The sequence below is a fragment of the Haliotis cracherodii genome, unplaced genomic scaffold, assembly GCF_022045235.1.
Source record: "Haliotis cracherodii isolate W230 unplaced genomic scaffold, xgHalCrac1.p SCAF_11, whole genome shotgun sequence".
NCBI classification, from domain to species: Eukaryota; Metazoa; Mollusca; class Gastropoda; order Lepetellida; family Haliotidae; genus Haliotis; species Haliotis cracherodii.
Window position 1 is genome coordinate 29,825,265 of NW_027266266.1, and position 25,947 is coordinate 29,851,211.

The window sequence follows — 25,947 nt, forward strand, 5'->3', positions numbered from 1 at the left end:
AGTTTATGACCCAAAAGACTGGATATGGAATACCTCCATTGTAAGCTGACAGTGTGACCCACTTATAACGTTGTCACAGTGGTAGTGCTTTTTCCATGGATCACCGTGTCTACGGGTACAGTCTTCAATGAACACCGGTAGTACACAGACTAAATTTGTCCCACATTAGCGTCCGCTTCACCTGGTCTGTAAGCGCCAGCATACCTTACCTATCCATACCTGCAGGTTGCTGTATACACAAGCATCATGGGGAGGATGGACAAATGTAGGGCGTGCTATAACTGTCGGACATTGTGGATGGCTGTGTTAGTGCCAGTGGCCCTACTTCCACTGCCGATTATCAACCCTAGTGAGGTAAGATTTGAACCTTTGCTCTCACGAATCATTCCGGGTCACGAAGACATCATCCAGTACAGACGGGCATGGGATGTGGTTTGTGTGCGTGGCTGGGTGGAGGGGGAGGTGCATATTTAGGCTAGGACATATTTTCTATTTGAGTACAATTATCTGCAGAAGTATTTACCCACCAAGTGTATTTGTAATAGTGTTTTATCCCTTGATACATCTATTAATGTATCCAAGTGAAGAGCTAACCATATCACCACTGAAGGTGAATGTGTTTTAAACACGTTTCAATATGAAATCCTTTTTTAAATAAAATAATATCTTTACACAGTTTTTTAAAAGTCGAGACTTTACAAGAGTAAATGTTTTACTTCATTGGTTAACCTAGAGATGTGAATGTGGGATTGCCTCAAAGTCGGGCCGGGGCGGACCAAAGTTATATTGGTTAATAACTCCATTATCAACGATCATACCTACATATCATTGATGCAACACACACACATGACAATAATGAACAATCACAAACCAAAAACGTGCACCATAATTAAGTGATTGATAGTAAATCGCTTGTAAATCAGAAAGCCGAGCAGTGTGTGAGCGTCGCCGAGCTAGCTACCATGTTAAAGAGCAATCGTTAAACGAAAGAGGATTTGAAACGTATCAAACGTACTTCTAGCTGTCGTGATACAATTTTCCATCCGCGGCATATCGTTTACATTTATGGGAACGTACTATATCTAAGTAAATACCACTTTATAATGCCACTGTTTATCGTATTTAAAGCAGACACGTTGGTTAAAGCAGACCTCTGCTCCCTATACTCTCAACAGTCACACAAGTGTTCGGTCCGACTTGGCCTGGGCGGTCAAAATCAACTATAAACTCACAGATGTATCATCAAATGTGTTTACATCTATAGACATCTATATACCTATATACCACATTATAATGTCACAGTCCATCGCGTTTAAAGACAACTGGTCCGTTAAACTCAAGTACTTTTACTGTATTTTCTCAAGAACATCTCTGTCACATGTGTTTGCCACGACTTGGCCCGGGCTGTCAAAATCAACTTAAACTTCATAAACAAATCATCAAATAGATTCACATCTATAGACTGGTATTATTTCTACCTATATACCACTTTATAGTGTCTCAGAGCGCGGTATTTAAAGAAAACACGGTGCTCAAAGTAAAGCCCTTTTCTTTATACACTCTCAACATAGTCGTTGTCAGAAGTGTTTTGTCTGTGTTCGGTCCGACTTAGCCCTGGCTGTCAAAATCAACTTCAAACACACAGATGTATCATCAAATATGTTTACATATATAGACTGGTCGTATATCTACCTATATAACCCTTTATAATGTCACACTACATTGCATTTAGGGAAAACTGGTCCGTTAAAGTCAAGCACTTTTACTGTATTTTCTCAAGAAAACCTATGTCACACGTGATCGGTACGACTTGGCCCGGGCTGTCAAAATCAACTTTACTCTCACAGATGTATCATCAAATGTGTTTAGACCTATAGAGTAATGTTATATCTACCTATACACTACGTTATAGTGTCTCAGATCTCGGTATTTAAAGAAAAACACGGCGCTCAAGGTGATGTCCTTTTTCACATACTCTCCACATCCACTCTTAACTCTCAAAGTACTCTCTGTCATACGTGGTTGTTCCGCCCTGGCCAAACTCCACCTTAACCTTATAGTAATAAATATGACTGAACGTTTTATTTGTCATTATAACTGTAACCTTTTGATCGAAATTCTATTCTTTTGTAAAATATAATACGTACACGTTTAGATGTCTCCCAATCTTAAATCCTTGGTAGAAAACGAATGTTTTGATGTTTAAATGTTACAACTATAGCAGAAGTCACACATCGTTCGATCATTGTTATGGTCAGTTACTTACTTAAGTTGGGAATTTAACATATGCGTATCTCGCGCCCGGTCCCGCCAGGCCATTTAGTGTTTGGTCGAAAAACGTATGTCCGAAAAGGTGAGGCAACCTAGGGTTGCTTTTAGGGTTGCTTACTTAATTTGGAGAACAAATTTTGAATTTTGAAATATGCCATGCAAAAGGTGTGGGGTGGGGACTAAATGGTGTTTTGTGAGTTTGTGTGTTTTTAGAGGTTTAGAATTTTAGGGTTTATTGACAGCTTGTTTGTACTCTTTTAGATGCGACCGAGTAGGCCTGTTTTGATTAGATAGATGCCTAGTGCTTTAAAAGTTTGTAAGTCGTTTAGGGGGTTTAGTAGCGTTGCTAGTGTCATTTGATTGTTGCTGTTTAGTGTTGTTCTGTGTTGTTGGTAATGTGTGCAATATAGTAACCTCACCCCAAATGTTGTTATAGTGGATTATAGGGGATTAAGAGACACATCGCTTGGTATAGTCTGTGTCATTAGTTCAATTAGTGTCTAACTATTATTTGATGATAATAGTTGAACAGTTTTCTCATGTACATTATTTGATGATAATAGGTGAACAGTTTTCTCCTCTCCATACTATGCAATGCCACATACCCAGACATATATACATACAAAATAACACCAATATTTACAATGGCCCGGTCGCAGTGTCGACACACGGCAGTTTATTAACATCCATGTTAAATACTCCAACTCCTCTCATCAACATATATACACTTCCGTAATACATCATTATATACGGAAATGTTGCCCGACACGTAAACCAGAGATCAAAAACAACATTTAAGAGAAAAATGCTCTGGAACGTGTTCTCCTAACGAAGCCAACAGTCCCTTTTCTGGGGAGTTTACAGAATATCTATTTGATGTACATAAACCTTATGAGGTATACAGTGTTATGACTTAAAATGAGCATGTTAGCAAGGTATACTGACTTCCGCCAATTACATAATGGAATATACATTCATTACACTCGTATTATAAAAGGCTCGCCAGCCTACTCCATCTCCGATTATACATCTAGGCCATAATTCTTGCACGTATTATAATGACTCGTCAGCCCTATCCATAACGGAGTATACATTTACATCATTTATTCCATGAGCGTATAATGACGGCTCGCCAGCCTAACTTCCAAAACTGAATGGATTACAAATAACTTTTTCACGTATAATGATTTTCACTCGTCAGCCAACTTAGACACATAATGGGGTGTCTAGGTACATATATAAACCAACCCGACGGGCGGAACTGCTCAATGAAAATTCCCACACTTCACATCTTCCCCGATCGCACAATCCTTCTCGTCAGAATTGAAATTCTGCAAACAGAAACATACATAAATATTTTGTTCAATCATACATATCAATAATGAATTACAAAAACTTATGTTCAGTGTTACTGCCGTGCTGACAAGCGAGAGAGACGAGCTGCTTTCCACGCCCCTTATTTATACCCGTAACATACCCAGGCTAATTACCTCCCTTGGCCATTGCATACCGCTAAGAAGAAAGCAGTATCTCTCTTATTCATAATGCACTCAACCGAGAGAAACATAATTTCTCTCCATACTATGCAATGCCACATACCCAGACATATATACATACAAAATAACACCAATATTTACAATGGCCCGGTCGCATTGTCGACACGGGCAGAGACTCAAAGAAAGTTTATAGCCCTAGAGACAGGGGAAAGACAATCGTCTCTGAAGATGATCTTTCATGTAACCGTCCTTGGCATGTTCACTTCTCCAACGTCCGTGTCTTTTAAACATTCGATCTGGTACGCCGTTGTTTGCCGCTGCTGACGCCCCACCACTACGCAAGCTATGAAGTCCATAACTTTTGATGTTGCACACAAAAGGCGAAAAAGCATCTATAAACAATTCTCTAAAGATATATTCATCAGACTGAGTCAATATTCCGGATAAGGCAAAGTATTTTTCCAAACTTGTAACGGGACATAAGTTTGAATTTGTCCTACCAATGACAAGCCATGAACCATCTCTGTATATGTCCGGTTTTTGATTGTTCAATATATACAATTATATGACTCTCATAAAAGACAATGTCAGATCGTCTAATGTGTAATAGTTCTGCAGATCTCAGGAATCCTGAATATGCTACAAGGCACATACACATAATCCTTAAATTACAAAGTGTAGGATTAAGCATTGTTACATCAACTAATTTTTCTTATAATTCTAATGTAATCGGCTCCTTTTTATTAACACATTTGGCCAATCTTGTTTTTGCCGCTTCTAAAACATTTTTGACTAAACCATTCTCAGTCGGGCTTAGCAATCCTACTATCACATGAGCTTGGCGAATACTATAAAACGCAGTTAGCACAGGGGCAAACGATTCATTCCGCTGAACAACAGACAGCAAATGTAATGCGCAGTGCAAAGGTGAAATCGGTAAACTCGTAGCCATTAAACAAGAATGTGCCCACCGTTTCCACGCATCAAAACCATATCTGTATTTCCTAGCAGTGGAATCTGCTATACAATTCGTCAGCAGATCAGGCAAACCTGCTGCCAACCCCCTCACACCAGGAGGTAACGCCTTTAACTCCTCTCCATAAGTGCAACTTATCACATCCGTAAACAGAAATTGCACATTCAACATATTCTGAAATCAACACGCAGAGCAAGTATATTAAACAGCAAATATTGTTCTCCGAACAATCCACCTCCAATCCTAGACGGTACATAAGCTTGTTTAGATTTTGGCAAATACATGTGTGCTATCACCTGTGGAATAAACGAAGGATTACGAGTGATAAGCGGCCAAAAGCATGCGGAATACCATTCGGGCACAACAATGGTGCCTTTAGCAAAACATTCAGACATATGTCTTAAGGTTCTTGGTACCATTCCAACAGGGGGGACAACCCAATTTACCACACCCTTCAAGCTGACTGTGAAACAGTCCACAGCCGCACATCCCGGGTTATAATACCTGGAATTAAAACATGGCAAATTAGCATTGTACCAAGATGCAAACATATCTACATCGTGAGGACCCCATCTGGCATCTATATGCTTAAATATGTGATTCGAAATGGACCAATCATCGAAATCAACAATGTTACTCAACATATCTGCGGTCTCATTCTCTGAATGCGGGATCCACTGCATATTCAGATTAACTTTTTGACTTGAACACAACTCAAAAAGGTCCATAACTATTCTTTGTATTTGCGGTTTCATACTACCCTTATCCACCATGGTAACCACATTTTGATTGTCAGTACACCACAATATTCTACGATGTCTCAGTTGTGAGATAAAACTTTGCAGAACGAGAAAAACGGCCTTGAGTTCTCTCCATGTAGAACTATTTTTTGCCTCCATTTCAACACAATACCCTCCATATCCGGTATCACTGGCGTCACTGTACACAACTCGACTCAGAACTGAACTCCTTATCAGTACTGTTCTCGACAAACGAGCAATGTTTTCCCTCCAATACTGTAACTGTTCAATGCTCTGTGGCGACAATATAACGTTGCTGTTCCATGATGAAGCTGTCAAAACATCAATGCTGAGAAACTTAGTCATTATTTGTACAACATTTCCCATAACTAATTTCATTGCTATGATTTGTCCGATAATCGCAGCAACACGCCGCACTGGTTGATATGAGCGCCTATTCACTAAAATAAATGTAATCGTTTCAATCGCCTTATCTAACTTCCTCTGAGGAACAGATAAACACAGGGTGTTTGTATCTATGTGAAGACCTAGCCACTCAATAGACCGCGAAGGTGACCATAGTGATTTTTCGCATTTGGTTACTAATCCAGACATGATCAAGTCTTCTTTTATCGCCTCGCCAGACGAACGTGTAATAAGTTCCGATTGAGCTGATAAAATACCTTCATCTAAAAAGGTGACCACTTTCTTCCCTTCAGAACGCCATTTCTTGACTAACTGTCGTGTAACCTTAGTTAACACATAAGGTGCTGAAGTTAACCCGAAAGGTAAGACTACAAACTGGAAATATTGCTTAACACTTGAAGCATTTTCCCATGGAAAACCTAGGAATTCAGTATGACCTTCAACTTACTTACTTACTTACTTTGGAGATTTAACGTGCGCTTTCCGACTGATGCTTATTTCGCACACGGGCCCGGCCAGGCCATTTAATGTGTTTCCGAAAGGGGCGAAAGTGGTCTGTGCAACCCAAGAGGGGGGTTTAGGGGTTGCTTATATATAATTTGGGAATTTTGAGATTTGGAATAGATGCCGATGGGGTTGGGGAGGAGAACTAAGGGAGCTGGGTATGGTGGATGTTTGTTTGTTTATTTGATTTTGATTTGGTAGGTTATTGTGTTTTTAGATGCGTTTTATTAGTTCCGTTTTGATTAAGAATACGCCTAAGGCCTTGAAGTTTTCTAGTTTATTTTGTGGGTTTAGTATTGCTTCTAGAGTGAGAGCCTTGTTTAGATTGAGAGTGGTTTGTAATGCGGTTCGATGTGTTAGGTAAAGTGTGCAGTGGATGAGTGCGTGTTCTGGGGTTTCTGGTTGTTTGCAGTGTGGGCAGTTACCTGTAGTGTGTTTTTTAATTTTTTTTAGGTGGTTATTTAGGTTGGTGTGTCCTGTTTGGAGTTTAGTGATTACTCTGTCGATTATTTTTTGATGGATGGAGAATTTTTGGTTTGGTTAGTGGTTTGCTGAGCACTTTTTTGATTTGGCTATTTGAGTTTAGATATAGGTTATGCCATTTTTTGTTGATTATTTGCTTGTTTACACTTTTAATTTCTGATTTTGAGATGGGTAAGTTTAAGCTTATTTCTGGGATTTTGAGGGATAGTTTAGCTGCTTTATCGGCGTTTTCATAACCGTATATTCCTACGTGGGCGGGTATCCACAAGAAGGTTATTTGTTTGCCTGCCTTAGTTAGGTCGTTGGAGCTTTTAAGTGTTTGATTTATTAATTTAGGTCGGTTTTTGGTATTTTTGTTTTGGAGGGCTTGCAGTCCACTTAGGGAGTCGGTAAGTATTAGGATTTGTTTTGTGGTTTTGGGATTCTTGATTATGGAGGGCTGAGGCCGTGCCCATTAGTTCTGCCGTGAATATTGATTGGTTGTTTGGGAGTCCGAAGGATTGTGTGGTTTTAGTTGGTTGTGTGGTATGGACTCCGAAACCTGTGTGTTTGGAGGTCGGATCTGAGGATCCGTCCGTGTAAATGTGACACCAATTTGGCCAATTTTCGTGTATGTATGCTAGTGTGGTGGTTTTAGCTATGTTTGGGTCGGTTTGTTTATTTATTTGGCTGGCTAGTGTTGTGTCTATTTTGGGTATTTTAAGTTTAGGGGTGAAGATATTTGATTGTTTGCAGTTTTGTTTAAGATTTTTAATTTGGTGCTCATTTAGGTAGTTAGTTATTCTTTGGGATATTGGGGTAAGTAAGGGGTGTTTACGAGCTAGAGCTTGGTTTTTGGGGCTGATGTTTTGGTTTATTAAGTTTTGGATGAGAGGGTTTGATTGGGACGCGGCCCAGAAATTTAAGCTTAGCTGTTCCCTGCGTAGACTTAGTGGCATTTCTCCTGTTAAGGCCTGAAGTGAGGTGTAGGAGGTGCCATGTTGGGTGCGTGTAAATAGTTTGAGAGCCTGATATTGTATTGAGTCAAGTTTTTTAGATAGAGAGTTGTTTAGGGTGTTGTATATGGCGCAGCCGTGGTCTAGTTTTGATCTAATTAGTGATATGTAGAGAGAGAGGAGGGTATCTTTGGAGGCTCCCCAGTTAGAACCAGTTAGGCATCTTAGGGTGTTTAGGTCTTTACTGCATCTGGTTACAAGGTTTTTAATGTGAGCATCCCAGGTGAGATGTTCATCGAAGATTAATCCTAAGAATTTGGTTTGTTTTTGGAATTTGATTGTTTTGTTGTTTAGTTGGGAGGTTTAGGGAGGCGGGTTGCATATTTTTGTGTTTAAATACTATTCCTGTGTTTTTTTCTGAGTTTAGGGAGAAGCCCCATTTGTCAGCCCAGTTTTGTATTTTATTTAGAGATTTTTGTAGTAAGTTTTGGGCCATTTTAATGCTTTTAGTGCGGATCCAGAGGGCTCCATCATCCGCGAATTTTGATGTGTTTACTTTGGGGGATAGTCCCTCGAAGTGTTGGGCTTAGGATGCTGCCCTGGGGAGTGTCATTTTCTAGGGGACATTGGTCCAATAGTGTTTGGTCTATGCCCACGGTGATTTTGCGGTTTGTTAGGAAACTTTGGATGTAGTTAATTATTTGACCTTTAAGACCTATTTTTTTTAGTTTTTGTATTAGCCCGTTATGCCAAACCATGTCGAATGCTTTGGAGAAGTCTAGAAAGATGCCTGTAGTATATTGTTTGTTAAGTTGGCCTGTTTTAATGTCCTGCTCTAGTCGGGCGAGGTTATCTAAGGTTGAGCGTCCAGGAGTGAAACCGCTTTGGTCTGGATTTATTATGTTGTTTTGTTCTAAGTAGTGTTGTAACCTGTTTTTTGCCATTGATTCCATTACTTTGCATAAGTTAGAAGTAAGGGAGATTGGTCTGTATGAATTAGCCTGGTCAGCTGGTTTATTGGGTTTTGGGATTGGTATGACCAGGGCTTGATTCCAAGGTGATGGGACCTGTCCGTTTAGATATATGAGGTTATAGAGTTTTAGAAGAGTTTGGAGTAGTTTGGATGGTAGTTGTTTAATTAATCTGGTATGAAGTAAGGTCTAAGCCTGGGGCTGTGCCATTTTTCCTGTTTTGTAGGACGTGGAGTAGTTATTCCATTGTGAAATGGAGATTAATTACTAGGTTATTATCTTTTGGCTCTTAGGTAAATTTGGTTTCTGATTTTAGTTGTTCCTGGAATTTTTGGTTGAAGTTGCTATTGCTACTGACGGCCGAGAAGTGATTTGCTAGGTTATTAGCTTTTTCAGTGGGGTTTGTTGGATTGTTTATGTTGGGAGTTTTTTATGACGTTTAATGCCCCTAATGGCGTGGATTTTGCGCCAAATTGTTCTGGCGTCTGTATGATGGTTAATTTCTTCGCAAAAATTTTTCCAGTCTCTTGTTTTAGCTGTTTTAACTAAGCTTTGTACTTTGTGATTTAGTTCATGTGCTATATTTAGGTGTTTGAAGTCACGTTTGGCTTTATTGAATGCGGATTTGCGTTTACGCCTAGTTTGTTCTATCTCCTCGTTCCACCAAGGAACTGAGCGTTTGCCTATGCTGGTTGTTTTGAAAGGAATGGAGTTTTTAATCAGGCGCTCAAACTAATTACACGCACCCAACATGGCACCTCCTACACCTCACTTCAGGCCCTTACAGGAGAAATGCCACTAAATCTACGCAGGGAACATCTAAGCCTTAATTTCTGTGCCGCGTCCCAAACAAACCCTCTCATCCAAAACCTAATTAACCAAAACATTAGCCCAAGAAACCAAGCTCTAGCTCGCAAACACCCCTTACTCACCCCAATATCCCAAAGAATAACTAACTACCTCAATGAACACCAAACTCAAAATCTTAAACAAAACTGCAAAAAATCAAATATCTTCACCCCTAAACTCAAAATACCCAAAATAGACACAACACTAGCCAGCCAAATAAATAAACAAACATAGCTAAAACCACCACACTTGCATACATACACGAAAATTGGCCAAATTGGTGTCACATATACACTGACGGATCTTCAGACCCGATCTCCAACCACACAGGCTTCGGAGTCCATACCACAAAACCAGTTATATCCACACAATCTTACCGACTCCCTAACAACCAATCTATATTCACGGCCGAACTAATGGGCATGGCCTCAGCCCTGCATAACTAACAATCTAAAAACAAAAAAAAAATCCTAATTCTCACTGACTCCCTTAGTGGACTACAAGCCCTCCAAAACAAAAATACCAAAAAAACCGACTTAAATTGATAAACCAAATACTTAAAAGCTCCAACGACCTAACAAAAGCAGGCAAACAAATAACCTTCTTGTGGATCCCCGCCCACGTAGGAATTTACGGCAACGAAAGCGCCGATAAAGCAGCTAAATTATCTCTCAAAATACCAGAAATAAGACTAAACCTACCCATCTCAAAATCAGAAATTAAAAGTGTAAACAAACAAAAAATAACCAAAAAATGGCATAATCAATATCAAAACTCAAATAGCCAAGTCAAAAAAGTGCTCAGAAAACCACTAGCCAAACCTTAAATCCTACACCCCTCTGAAAAAATTGACAGATTAATTACAAAACTCCAAACAGGACACACTAACCTAAATAACCACCTAAAACAACTTAAAAGACACACCACAGGCAACTGCCCCCACTGCAAACAACCCGAAACCACAGAACACGCACTAATCCACTGCACCCACTACCAAACACACAGAACCACACTACAAACCACCCTCAATCTAAATAAGGTTCCTACTCTAGATGAAATACTAAACCCTCAAAATAAACTAGAAAACTTCAAGGCCCTAGGCGTATTCCTAATCAAAACAGACCTAATTAAGCGCATCTAAAAACTAATTAATCTAGTAAGGAAAGCGTTTGATTTTAGATCTGTCCAGAGTTAACAATTACGTTAGCAAAAAGTCAATCAAATATGAAGATTGGAAAACTGCACTTGAACATATTAATTTCAACGATTGGTTGATAAAATTTGATATACATTCAGCATATCATCATTAAACTGAATTCGATTTCTTTCCCTTGACCAAGAATATTCTGTTTCAGTCTTAAACTTTTTCAAACATTTTGCTTGCTGAATAAATTCTTGAAGTGAGAATTTTTTTCCTCCACAGCACTCTCAATATCTCTTTGATTAGTGTCCAATTTTGTCAAAATGGCGTCAAGTTTTCCCGCTGCTGATGGATCGTCTTGAGACATAATAGAACTTGACACTTATGTTCAGTGTTACTGCCGTGCTGACAAGCGAGAGAGATGAGCTGCTTTCAACGTCCCTTATTTATACCTGTAACATACCCAGGCTAATTACCTCCCTTAGCCATTGGGTCCTCTCCCATTAGTAAGACAGCCCAGTTGTGAGACACCTTAAAATAACAATGTCATACCTGATTGCACATGTTTAATCAGGTAATTAACCCCTATCATGAAAATGGACTTGTCTTATTATAGACAAAAGAAATGACTCAAGATGTTTGATACCCTCTTATACTTTATTTAATTCAACATTTTAATTCATCCATCCCTTAAAATCCATTGTTTTAACATATTCGGCACTTAGAGTTCAGTTAAAGTTAATATCACAGTTCTCATCACAGTTTACATCGAGGTTGTCACATGACACAACCTTAATCCATCTTCAGAAGTTTGCCAACAGCATCCAAGAACTGGAGTGGTGTCTTGACACCTGGGATAGCTGATCCTTCAGTCTGGAAAGTCGATTGTCAATCTCCTTGTACACACGCTTTCTTGCTGGTGGAGCTGCACCTAGGTCTAACTGAGATAGCTTGGTCTTCTCAGATTTCTCAATCTTCTTGATGATCTCAATGAACCTGTAGAGATTAGGATGACGATTATTCAGTGATGCATTCAGGCGACTGTGGAAACCCTCCAGGTTGTTGTTGGTCCTTGGGCCGAATGTCTGATGATGGTTCCACAGCGAAAGAGGGAATCTGGCTTCATAATCCACCCAGTTTGTGACTATGTAGTCGTTGGATTCGCCAGCATCTGGTACATCGGGAGACTGGTTCATGGAGTCAATCCATGCATCCTGAACCTGTTGAAGAGGCAGCAGAGGCAAGGCAGCAGCTCGTCGGATCCACTGTTCCACAAGGCAGCAACTTCAAAATCCACCTGGAATGTCTCTGGGTTGAATGGTTGGTTCAGTAGTTGTTGGATGTGGACCTTCAACTGAGCACAGAAGCGTTGGTAAGTTGTAGTCCGACAATCAGGCATCAATGCGTAGACTAGGGGATAGGTAATGCTTCCTTTCCGTGCATGCAGTATGTAAAGCTGATTCCAAAGATCTGGGCAGGCGGAGAAAGTACCATCCATATAGACAATGGAAGCTGACCGGAGGACTCTAAGCTGATCATCAGCCTCCGGATCATGTCTCAAGACCTCGTCATTGTAGAGGGCTGGCATAGGAGTGGTTGGTTCTTCTCTGGCTCTCTTTCTTAAGCTGCCAAGGAACTTGATTCTGCTGGTGTCTTCTGGTGGGTGATTGTGTACAGTGAAATTTCTAACAAAATTTCCAACTGTTGTACATTTGCCAATGCAGGTCTTAACGGTACATCGCCAATGAGTACCAGTTTGTCTTACTTTGTTCTTGTAGTGGAGATATCCCTGAAAGAGGACCTGGAGAGTACCTCTTTGACTGGTAATGAACTCAACCTGCCTTCAAACCTGCCATGATTGTGCATGAAATGTTCACAGACTAGGGGGAATTTATATGTGTAATAAGTAAGTTTTAACAAAACATGCATCTCAACTTTTTGAGTAAGCTCCTACTAGCTCCTAACTAATTTATTTCCTGAGAATATTCAAACAGAATTACTGGCCTACTCTTATTAATTAATCCGCTAATCATGGGCTGTGACCATTGTTAAGTGGGTAGACTGGCTGTGTTTGTTTAATTAATCCCACCTACTCCACTGTCTTACAATGGGTGTCTCACTAATGGGATGTCTTACTAATGGGATGTAACCAGCCATTGCATACCGCTAAGGAGAAAGCAGTTTCTCTCTTATTCATAATGCACTCAACCGTGAGAAACATCATTTCTCATGTACATGATTAAATGCATAGGGATGATTAAAATTATATATGAGTGATTGATGTCAATCTTGCAAGTGTATAAAATGGCATTTGCAAGTCATACTGCATCAGTCGGAAAGCGCATGTTAAATCTCCAAAGTAAGTAAGTAAGCATTCTGCCATAACAAAATGGCTAATGCTCAAGTCAATGTTCGATTTGTTGCTAACTCCCAAGGTGGATGGAACTTAGTTTTCAACGGACACAGATTCCGAATTAAGAACAGAAGAAACACAGAAATATTCTATCAGCTCTACACAATCCATGCCAAGGTCGACAACAAGATGCTGCCTCTCGTCCATGGTCTACTCTCTGACAAGCGCCAGACAACCTACCCCCGTTTTTTCAGATTGTGAAGCAGAAGGCCGCTGATCACAACATTCCACTGACACCCGTAACCATGTTTACAGACTTTGAATTGGCCGCCCAGAATGCTGCTCGAGATGTGTTCAACTGAAAGGGTGCATGTTCCTCTTCCGCCAGGCTATCTGGAGAAACGCCTAAAAATGTGGACTGCAGATATTATTCAAGAGAGACCCGAGAACCAAGCTCTTCGTTACATGGAGCCTCTACTCTACCACAAGTCCGACCTTGTGACATAGAAGATGTTTGGCTGAATGCATTAGAAGATGCTGATTTTGAAGATGCAAGAATCCTTAAGTTTGCGGATTATGTGACAGAGCAGTTCAGATACATTATTGATGCAAATTTTATGCCGGAGGAAGACTGCCACCATAGAGAAGGAAATATCTCCAAATTGACGACAACATCCTGATAGAGAAGGACAACTTGTTGACTGGCAGACTGAAACCAATTGAATATGCTGACGCTGTGGCTGAATATGTTGGATTTTGAATGAAAAATTTGCTGCCTGCACCTGTACCCTATAACAATAGGTGAGGGCACAGTTAGGTGTTCCCATAGTATTACGTGTTCAGGAGTTTACCGGTTTGGTGTTTTTTAATTTGGTGTAGGTGGGTGTTGAAGTTGAGCACCCAAGGTGAGGTGTTCATCAAAGATTAGTCCAAGAAATTTGGTTTCTTCTTGGAATTGTATGTTTTTTTGTTTAGTTGTAGTTTTGGGGTGTTTGCACTCATATTTCTGTGTTTGAATACTATCCCTGTAGTTTTTTCGGCATTTAGTGACAAGCCCCATTTATTTGCCAATATTTGGATTTTATTTAATGTATTCTGTAGTAATGTTTGGGCCATATTTATGCTTCTGGTGCGGACGGCTCCATCATCTGGGTATTTTGAAGTTTGAATTTTATTGGGTATTCTCTCGATTGTGTCATTGATCATAAGGTTGAAGAGTGTTGGGCTTAGAATGCTACCCTGGGGTTGTGTCATTTTCTAAGGGACACTGGTCCGATAGCGTTTGGTCGACACTCACGGTTATTTAGTTGTTAGTTATGAAGTCTTGGATATAGTTCATTATTTGGCCTTTGAGTCCTGCTTTTTTAGGCTTTGTATTACCCCGTTATGCCATACCATATCAAAAGCTTTAGAGAAGTCTAGAAATATGCCTACTGTGAATTGTGTGTTTAGTTGATGTCTTTTTCTAATCGGGCGAGGTTGTCGAAGGTTGAGCGGCCTGGGGTGAATCCACTTTGTTCATGGTTTATTATATTGTTTTGGTCTAGATAGTTTTGGAGTCTATTTTTTACCATTACCTCAATGATTTTACATAAGTTTGAGGTTAGGGAGATTGGTCTGTAAGAGTTTGCCTCGTTTGCCGGTTTGTTCGGCTTTGGTATTGGGATTACCAAGGAAGGGTGGCAGGTGTTGAGGCCCCCAAGAAGATGGTGGATTTATGACCGAGTTGATTTAGGATTTCCAAGTCTTCAGAGTTTATTGGTTTTACTGTCCAGTTGTATATGTTTACAATGCTTACTTTTTGCTCGTGATGAGTTATTTGTATACAGTTAGCTTCTAGATTTGGGAGTTTATTTGGTATTTCTTTATGGTTTATGTCCTCCCTTACATATATGATTAGGCCACTGCCTGCACTGCCTGGACGCGATTTCACTCTGCCGAGTCTTACCGAGTTATAATTAGGTTGGGTGAATTTTGATTTTGGGGAGAAGTGGGTTTCCTGAACGCATATGATATGAGGCCATAGATTTTTCTGAAACATAGTTTTTTAAGTCGTGGCCGTGGGCGGCCGGTCCATTGGCTTTCCACTGTTTAATTAGAGGGCTTAGAGTTTGGGGATTAAGTTTTCTTTAGGCGTAGGTTGTTGTGGTTTTTATTTTGAGATTTCTTTTGAGGTTCTATTGAAGTTTTCGAAGGAGAGACTTGTAAGGTTTAGTTTGGAAGCCATAGTGTGAAAGGATTTAATGCTGGCGCTTGGGGTGTTTTGTTTAAGTATATATGCTGGTAACATTGTTTTGAATTCTGTCTGGTTTGGTGTTTTCCGGTTATGTTTTTTTTTTTTTTTGGAGAAGACATTGGATGTGTCTAGAGGGACATATTCTGTTGTGAATGAACCTTCTACGCTTATGTTTTGGGTTGAGATGTCATGTTGGTTGGTTGTGTGTTTAGTTGTTGTGTTGTGGGTTGCTGTTGTGTTTGTTTGTTGTTGTTGTTGGTGGTGGATTTGGCGGCTGCGATGTTTGGTTGTTGTGCTTGTTTGGGTCTGATAGTTGTTGCCCTAGTGGCTGTGGTGTTTTGGGTGATCGGTCTGGGTATGGTATGTTGCTTGCTCTGCAGTTTGTTTTGCCGTGCTGGTCTAGATGTTGTGGCGTTTTGGTGTATCGAGAACTCTGCCGTTAGAAAAAAATGATCGTGCATGAACACTTACAGAGTTTGAGAAGTACTCTACATGTAATAAGATATATATGACACAATAAATAGTGGTAGTTTAATTATTCTTCGGTTAACGCACAGTGAGTTAGGGTCACCTAGTTCGTACTTACTTCTGAGCGATGTCGGTCCTTATCTTCTTCTTTTGCACATTTGTCACGGTGTTACAAAATGCCGAAAATAAAATGTGATGATTTTTCGCCACTTCTTGAATTAATATGTCCACTTTAATAGGCACCCAGTTTACTTTTCTGATGCGTGTATTTTTCGGAGGTGAGTCCATGGCGCATAGGTGACACGTGTCGTCTTCCCGTCAATGTAGGTCAAGGGAATTCTCTCATGACGTCATGGGAAAACATCCGACTCTTTCTATCTCCGACAGAAGAGATATCCCTGTCTTAGCTGGGACACGGCTACGACAGGTTTAAGACAGCTTCAAGATTAGCTCTTATGGCAGTCGTAATTTTTGTCGTAAGTCGCTAAGATTTGACTTAGCTAAGGCAGCTTCGTGAATAGGCCGCCTGGATGTTGGTGGGTTGGGTGCGGTGAAGATATTTTCGGTGGGTATGTACCAAACAGGGCCTAGATTTTCGAAACTATCGTAGCCCTAAGCTATCTTAGGTTTGTCGTAAATCTATGATAGCCCCATACCTTTCGTAAGTTTATTTTATCTTCTTTTAAGATGGCGGCACACTTTGCTATATATATTTTGCCAAACAACTAGTCTGCTTTACGCTCAAACATTGACATTTCATTGTGTAAAACTGTGTGATTCAAATTGACACTTCGAAAACACGAATTTGCGACAATGCTTTAGTCTATATTTTCGCATTTTATAAAATTATATCAATCTACATGTGTGATGAAGTGCAAGACCATAAGCGTTTCTCATCAGGTTTTACATCTGAAAGGGTGTGGGACGAGCGGTTTTAACAATTGAATATTAACTTCACAGTGTATTTATTGATTTAACAAGGAAATCCATGTGATGAAATATTTGTGTAGTATATTCGTATAAAGAATATATTAAATATTTTTCTACAAATAGTAATTGTATTTTGTTTCCTTTTAAAAACAACACGTAGGCCATCTATGTTATTGAAAGACAAATATTGGATAACAAGTGATTAAATATTGTCTGTTGAAGAACTGCAACAGTTGATTAACGGCATAGATATATTCCATTACATCAGAGACCATATAATAGAGGGACGGCCCTCACCAACAGTTTATCACTAACCATCAGCGCTACGGTCTGGCATGTAACTGATACACCCCGACACCCTGCTGTTAACCTCCCTGTACCGCTGCAGATGCGCAATAGATGCACAGACATTCACAACTGACCATTCTCGTAACCACGTAAACAATATTACATAATATCCGGGGTAAGAGTTAATTCCCTTATCCGAGATTTCTCCGACTACGACCAGCGACAATCCAATAAAAGGACGTCTCTTAGCGGATTACAAAGATTTTTGTATGATATCTCTCATTAGCACATGTCAGTTGGCTGCAAATTATTTGCTGAACATGTGTGTCTTCCGGGACATTTATTTCAATTTACATATCTCATTTTATGCTGCAATTGTTAACTATTATAAATAAACAAATATACCAAATCTACTACGAACGCCACAGAAAACTACGATCCGGTAAATTGCACAGGAACTCAGGAAGTGTAAATAAAACTCATTCAGAAGCAGGGATGACACTTGTAACATATCACCATATTCCCGATGTTCACAAAATATATCTCCAGATTAACTTAATCATATCTTATAATAAGTTCAGACTAGATTTACTTGCAAAAATGCATGATCACCGACTGGTGTAAATGCTTTACATTTAAAAAATTTGACGCCATATTAATGTTTTTATTTCATGTAAATTCGCTACTATTTTATAATGCTAATAGTTCCAATGAATTAAAAATACACATTAAACTACGAGCGTTGTTAAATGAATTTTCGATGTGTCTGACATTGGGCTTCGAAAGAATCAAATGTTATTGGTTAATGCCAGTTTGGGGCTAGCAGTGATAATAGGGTTTGCTGGAGCGAGATAAGTTTGACACCTTCGACCTTGTTGTCTGGAACTTCTCTCCCGACGACTGCCGATATAATCCTTCTTTTTTCTTGGCATTGACAAAGCAAATGATAATTGTATAATACAAATATTTCATGTAACGAATTTTTTATTTTTGTATGATGTTTTCATTGTTGTGTAAATACACAAAGTAAGTAGTACCTTCATCATATTTACATTATTATGATTGGGTTTAGGCCAAGATCATTTTGCTCATAATCAATATTTACACGGCATAAAATAAATAATTGATTAAACGAAGTCATGATTAATACAGACAAAATCTTCAGAAGATAACAAATATGTAGTATTGTAGTATATGCGCGATATGTGATAGAAGCCTAACTGAAACAAAGTTAAACTTACGAAAAAATGGCGAAAGTAATGGTAAAAAAAATACGCGTCTTACAAAAACAATTCTAATATCATACAATATAAGTCACTTTGTATAATGTTTCAAAAGATATATGCGGATGATAATCACAGACAAAATGCATGTTATTTCGTCTGCTATATGGTAACTTAATTTAAAATATGTGACGTAAAATATGGCCTTGCGCCAAAAATCATACAAAAAACCCTACCGATCGTACCTAAAAAACTTTGGTACCAAGCCAAAGGGGAAATCGTGATGAATGTAAAACTATTTAATTCAGGACTGATGATAGGAACACATTCGTCTGAAAGCATGCGAAAATTAAGAGTTGTGGTGTAATTATTTCGGGAAAAGTCAGATTTAGTCCCATTTCTGGAGTCAAAATCTGAAATATCGCATCCGCCCACAGTCATCAAATACAGTGACAACGACATGCTTTAGGGCACCAACAAATCTCAGTTGTAATGTTAACAATGTTAAGAAATACATGAGTGTAATTTTGTATTGTAAAATATATCTTTTGCATGGGAAAAAAGGCGACAACGATGACTGCAGTGAACGCGTTTCTGCTCGCTTCCGGACAGGCTGCGCAGTACAAGCCGTAGCACTGATGGTTTCGCGCATAGGCTAGAGGGCCGTCCCTCTATTATATGGTCTCTGATTACATATTTTTTAAGTTTGACAGCAAAAGTTACGCACAGATTTTCTTATCGTATTTTCAAGAATGGCGATTTGTAAAATCAAATAAAAAATGGGTTCCCATGCTCATTTGGGTTTAAAATGTCATAAAAAGCAGCAAAGTTTAAACTCTTCCCAATATATTTTCGCAGAAAACGTTTATTCAATTAAATTTACTGATCAATATGAAAAAGACATTTTCACCTCAATAATCTTTGAATTTTGAATTGAACGGAACGATTTTAAAATAATTATTGATGATGGTCTATTTTAAATGTAATTGTACTTTTAATGGAACGATTTTAAAATAAATATTTTCATATTTAAAAAATATAGATACTTGAGACCATTCAGACAATAAAATCATTGTAAAGGATAGGGTCAACGGACAAATACTAGTAAATGATCCTCAGCAATGCTGTCAGACAAGCCAAACATCATCGAACTACGTTCTGGAATAGATTTGACACATTTACAATGTATTTCGCTTCTCAGCCAGATTTAAATGAAATCAGACAAATCAGTTTATTAGCTCTACTTAATTTAAAAGGATAGAAAAGGACTACGCTTTAAGTATGTTCACATTAACTTGTGGCATGTTCCGTGTGACAACATAACTAGACAATTCCTAAATTATCTCTCTTTGCGAACAAAAATTAGTGTCACTTTTAAATTTTGAAAAGAATTATGGATCTATACAGGCCCAGTATTCATCGCGTAACATCAGGCTTGAACACGTATCTTAAATGCTGAACGCCTGCTGTTCGATCAAAGGTCTCATCTAGTCATTGCCATTTAGAACAACGTCCCTAACTTTCGTCATGACTTTGTACGCAACGTGTCCACATAAAGTTCTGCACGCTCGCGAGAAGACCACTTGAAGGGAAACTAGTGAAGTATCTTTTTACACATAATTTCAATTCTTATAGCTGTATAGTGATAACGCTACACTTATTGATTATAACATTTATTGGGTTTAAAAAATGCCTTTGCATGGCACACGACCAGACCAGACCAGACCACACCACACCACGTGTCTGCGTGTATGAAAACATACTTATTGTGTTTTTAGATCACAGACCCCTTCGTATGAAATGAGTCGTTATTATTTGAAAAAAACGCGGGAAAGGTTTATTTCAAATAATTAGATACTGGCAGGTTGCGTAGACGGGGCGAAACATAATCGTTGTTGGCTTCTAATTGTGACACTGTTAGTACAATGCATTTACTACCTGCAATTCCACTTCCTGGGTTTCAACAACCGGAACCCTCTTTACAAAACCAACAGTTATTATAGACCGGCAGCCCAGAGCACTTTGATCAAACGAACAAGGTACCAATATCCGAATACAGGAACATTTACTGTGTAACCCCACGTATTCATATATAGATGTCTGCCGGGGAGCCCCTGCTGTGTGTGGCCCCTGGCCCCCCAAAAGAAGGGGCCATTCAAGGGCTGGATCAAACATTGGAGGTACCACATGAAAGTAAGTGTAAATGAACTGGTTCATCTCACAGAGTACAGAATGGGCCACGCCAGACAAATCTTCCTCTGCATAAGGCCTGCCAGACACCCCCAAAGAGGGTCCCAAAATTTGGGCTGGGTTAAACAATGGAGGTACCACATGGAATCAACATGAAATGAACTATTACACTCTACTAAGTATAAAATACCAATTGCCAGACAAATCGTCTGCTGCATAAGGCCCGCCAGACACCCCCAAATGTTGACCCTTAATGCACTCAGTGCACACTCTGGTAAAATTTGACTAGAGTATACATTCAAAGTACCAGATAAAAGTAAGTTTAGATGAACAGGTACATGTTACTGAGTAAAACAAGGCCCATACCTGACAAAGTTTCCTCTGCATAAGGTCCGCCAGACCCCCCAGAGAGAGTCCCAAAACTTGGGCTGGGTTAAACATTGGAGGTACCACATAAAACCAACATAAAATGAACAATTGCACTCTACTTATTGCACAATACCCATTGCCAGACAAATCATCTTCTGCATAAGGCCCGCCAGACACCCACAAAAAGTTGACCCTTCAGGTATACACGGGTAAAATCGGTCTGGAATATATATCGATTGTACCACATTAAGGTACGTTTGAATGAACAGGTTCATATCACAGAGTACAGAATGGGCCACACCAGACAAATCCTCCTCTGCATAAGGGTGAGTGAGTGAGTTGGGTTTAACGCCGCTTTTAACAGTATTCCAGTTATATCGCGGCGTGTCAGCTTAATGTGGGAGGAAAGCCCGAAGTGATGCAGGTCTCAGACGTTTACCACTTCGGTGAAACCCACGAGCACGGGTATGGTGCTGACAAACCTAGAAACATAATCGGGTCGAACCGGGATTCGAACCCACAATCATAGGTTTATGGCGTGCCCAAGGGACGCAACTCTGCACAGCGAATCGCGGCGCCTTAGATGACTGGGCCACCCGTGCCCCCCCCCACCTCTGCATAAGGCTTAAACATTGGAGGTATCACATGGAACCAACATAAAATGAACTATTACACTCTACTTATTACAAAATACCCATTGCCAGACAAATCCTCTTCTGCATAAGGCCCACCAGACACGCCCTCACCCCACCCCACACAGTTGACCCTCTGTTATCCCAGTGTGCATAATGAAAAATAGGAGGCAGAAGAGCATTGGACATCAGCTCTGAGAGTCAACAGATGGTCAACTTTATGTTTTGTTCTTAAAGATGGAATGATTTTATTGAGATTAAAATCACGTATTTATAAAATCAGGTCTCTGAATGCTAGTATTGATATCATAGATTAGGCCTATTGTTGAAATGTAATGAAAATGGCATGAATCTGATTCTTGTGAACATATATCTGATCAGCTATGAAGTCCTCAAAGCCTGCTACAGCCTGATAGCTTGGCTATGGATTCCTACAAGCCAGATAGGCATATGATGCTATGTGCCATGATTTTTATATACTGAACAACAAAAGTTCCTGTGACATTGAATAAGATTTAATGAAAAGTTATGTTTTTACCAAATCTGAAACAATTTCGGTTTGCAACAGATAAAAGACTCCTGTAAGTGTTCAAATGGTTTTAATTTGTCATACTGACTTCGAAAAATGCGTGATTTCATAAAAGAAACCAGGAACATGCCAAAATGTCAACTTACAAATCAATAGCGTGTGTGTCCCCCTCTGGTTGCGATGCAATCAACACATCTTCGTCTCATGGAATGGACCAGGCGTCGCACAAAGTCCTGTGGGATATCTGTCCATATCTGCTGGAGCATGTTTCGAAGTTCCTGGAGTGTCTGTGAAACACATGGTTGACGTCGAAGGCGCCGATCCATCTCATCCCACATGTGCTCGATTGCTGATAGATCAGGGGAGCGAACCGGCCAGGGGATGACATTCACGTTGTTTTTGTTGAAGACATCCTGAACAAGTCGAGCAATATGAGGCCGGGCGTTGTCATGTTGAAAAGTAATGCCTGGGCCATTACGACGCAAAAACGGTAGAACAACAGGGCCGATGATCTCATCGCGGTAGTACTGTCCATTGAGATTAGCCTCTACCACTATCAAACGGGTCCTCTGTCTTGCTGTAATCCCACCCGATACCAAAACGCTGTCGCCCCAGAACCGATCATCTTCCATGACACAATGAAGACAATCCCTGCACATCTGAAGATATCTGGTTTGTGAAGATATTCGTGGAAGGCCAGGGATGCTTCTTGCAGTCACTGTTGCTGGCTAGAATCGATTTCGTAGGTGTGTTGTTCGAATCCAGTTGTCTTGTCGATTATTGGTTACGCGTGGCCTGCCACTCCGAGGATGGTCTCTGACTGCATTCGTCTGATGCCAACGTTGCCATAAACACCAAATGGTGTTTCTGTGGACGTTTAATTGTCTTGCAACATCACGTTGACTCGATCCTTCTTCAAGCACACCAATGGCTCGCAGACGCTCGTTTTCGGACAAACGTGGCATTTCATAATGTTGAATAATTGTGTAATTTTGTTGTTTTTCTGAGTGGTTGTTGTCAGCACGATGCTAAACAATGCATATGGAATCCCGTTTACGCACATGTTTTTATACTCATTCTTGGGTAGTGAAATGCATGGGGCTTGCATAAAGTCAACATTTGCAAGGAATGCATGCTTTTCTGTAGCATTTGCGTTTTTGTGACTTGATCCCATACATGTAGTACAATAATGAAAACCAAACTTTACTTGTTTTCAAAAATACACTATACACTTTTGTTGTTGAGTGTTGCAGAATGGTTAATGATAGCCCCTAATACCACTTGGAAATGTTTTAGGACGATAATCTGGAAAATCGGGGTGATAATTGTGTTAACCTATGATCTCCATTTATTTAGCAAGTTTTATCATCTAAAAATCTGAATTCAGGCCGAATATATCTCCATATTTATCAATTTTACATAGACGTCTTTTCTTCGTTGACGAGATAAAGTCTAACCCAATGCAAGGGTGTCATTAGACTTATATCAAAGGCTAGGCCTATCGAGATATCGAGATTAGACTAGCTCACTGTATCAATGGATGCTGCATGGATAAAACAACGCTTGATGACACATAGGCTGCAGGAACGTGAACACAAAGGAGATCTGACTCCTCTTCTGAAGCTTACTCGTACGAACGTATTTGTGAACTTCCAAGCCATTTTTAAATTTGTGCGACAAGGTAGGCCTACAATCAAGCGAGAACTTTGCAACCAATCATTTACATTGCATTAGTCAGACTTGATTTTCCTGACGCAATAGTATCTCGTCAAGGAAGAGAGGACGTCTATGTAAAATTGATAAATATGGACATATTTGGCCGGAATTCAGCTTTTTAGATGATAAAACTTGCTAAATAAACGGAGATCATAGGTTTTTAAACACAATTACCACCAAGAGATTTCCAAATGTAATTAGGGACTGTCATTAACCATTCTTATAGCAGGCTTTGAGGACTACCTAAGCATGTTTGGGTTTGTAGGAATCCATAGCCAAGTTATCAGGCTATAGCAGGCTTTGAGGACTTCATAGCTGATCAGATATATATTCACAAGAATCAGATTCATGCCATTTTCATTACATTTCAACGATTGGCCTAATCTATGATATCAATTCTAGTATTCAGAGACCTGATTTTATAAATACGTGATTTTAATCTCAATAAAATCATTCCATCTTTAAGAACAAAACATAAATTTGACCATCTGTTGACTCTCAGAGCTGATGTCCAATGCTCTTCTGCCTCCTATGTTTCATTATGCACACTGGGATTACAGAGGGTCAACTGTGTGGGGTGGGGTGAGGGTGTATCTGGTGGGCCTTGTGCAGAAGAGGATTTGTCTGGCAATGGGTATTTTGTAATAAGTGGAGTGTAATAGTTCATTTTATGTTGGTTCCATGTGATACCTCCAATGTTTAAGCCTTATGCAGAGGTAGATTTGTCTGGTGTGGCCCATTCCGTACTCTGTGATATGAACCTGTTCATTCAAACGTACCTTAATGTGGTACAATCGATATATATTCCAGACCAATTTTACCCGTGTATACCTGAAGGGTCAACTTTTTGTGGGTGTCTGGCGGGCCTTATGCAGAAGATGATTTGTCTGGCAATGGGTATTGTGCAATAAGTAGAGTGCAATTGTTCATTTTATGTTGGTTTTATGTGGTACCTCCAATGTTTAACCCAGCCCAAGTTTTGGGACTCTCTCTGGGGGGTCTGGCGGACCTTATGCAGAGGAAAATTTGTCAGGTATGGGCCGTGTTGTACTCAGTAACATGTACCTGTTCATCTAAACTTACTTTCATCTGGTACTTTGAATGTATACTCTAGTCAAATTTTACCAGAGTGTCCACTGAGTGCATTAAGGGTCAACATTTGGGGGTGTCGGATATTGGTACCTTGTTCGTTTGACCAAAGTGCTCTGGGCTGCTGCTCTATTAGTATTACTATATTTATAATCCCAAATTCAGTGAGAAAAGGCTTTTCACTTCCCCATTCACGAGATATATGTAAGCTTGTATCCCTTTTTTTATATCTCGTTGTAGTATACGTTATGCAGCTATTTTGCTGAATAACTTGTAACTTAAACTGTCTATTCCAACAACAGGTAAAGTGTGTTTATATGGTGTCGTACGCTATTATCTTTAGTCAAAGGTGTTTTGAATTTGTATGAAAAATATTTCAAGACTCACATGGACATGTATGTTAAAAATCGGGTCAAACCTTCCTTTATAATTTTGATTCAGAAAACGCAGCATTCATATCCATATTTATTGTAATGTTAATTTTAACCATGTGTTTTTAACTTTCTCAATTATGTTTTGCGTACATGTTTCGCAATATATATTATAACATCATATGTAGACCATTGTCGGTCGGAAACAAAACCTCAGAGTTTTCTTTGAAGAATGCAAATTATAATTTCAGAAGGGAACAAAAATGTAATTATGAATTTACCAATAAGGGTTGAGAATGTATTTACCAAATAAATTCACATGTACTCATAGACAAAACGCATAATTACCATGGTTCCAGTCGAGATTCACTCATAACGTACTACTGGTTAGCACATGTTTATATTATATTTCAATGTTGAACATTAGATAAATCGTAGAACTGTTAATCAAATAGTACATGTAGTTACATTTGAAATACCAATTAGGATTTCGTACCTGACCATATACACATGTACATGTTTTTGCTAGAAGAGCACCTCCCTGCACCCAAACTTGAATTGATACCTTTAATGTTTCGTTTCACAGTTCTAGTATCATCTCACAATACGGTAATTTGATTATTCGATTACACTGAATTTAAATTGAGAAACATTTCAGCTTAACTACAAGTCTTGTGTCTCGTCGATCCTTCTCACAGCGTCCGTATGTGCACGTTAACAAGCATGGAATTAATCAAAATTACACCTGTACTCACCTTGCT

At 39.4% G+C, this 25,947-nt stretch overlaps 1 protein-coding gene and 1 pseudogene across 2 annotated transcripts in view; one reads left to right on the plus strand and one right to left on the minus strand.

Annotated features, from left to right (window-relative positions):
• The first annotated feature begins 109 nt into the window (after positions 1-109).
• LOC139456410 (Na(+)/citrate cotransporter-like) overlaps positions 110-25,947 on the plus strand; it is a 176,748-nt gene continuing 150,910 nt past the window's right edge. For both annotated transcript variants that reach the window (XM_071238113.1, XM_071238114.1), the window contains exon 1: positions 110-354. In XM_071238113.1, coding sequence (XP_071094214.1) covers positions 247-354 — 108 coding nt within the window. In that variant the 5' untranslated portion in view covers positions 110-246. The remainder of the gene's footprint in view (positions 355-25,947) is intronic.
• On the minus strand, positions 3,537-6,098 carry LOC139455968 (uncharacterized; annotated as a pseudogene).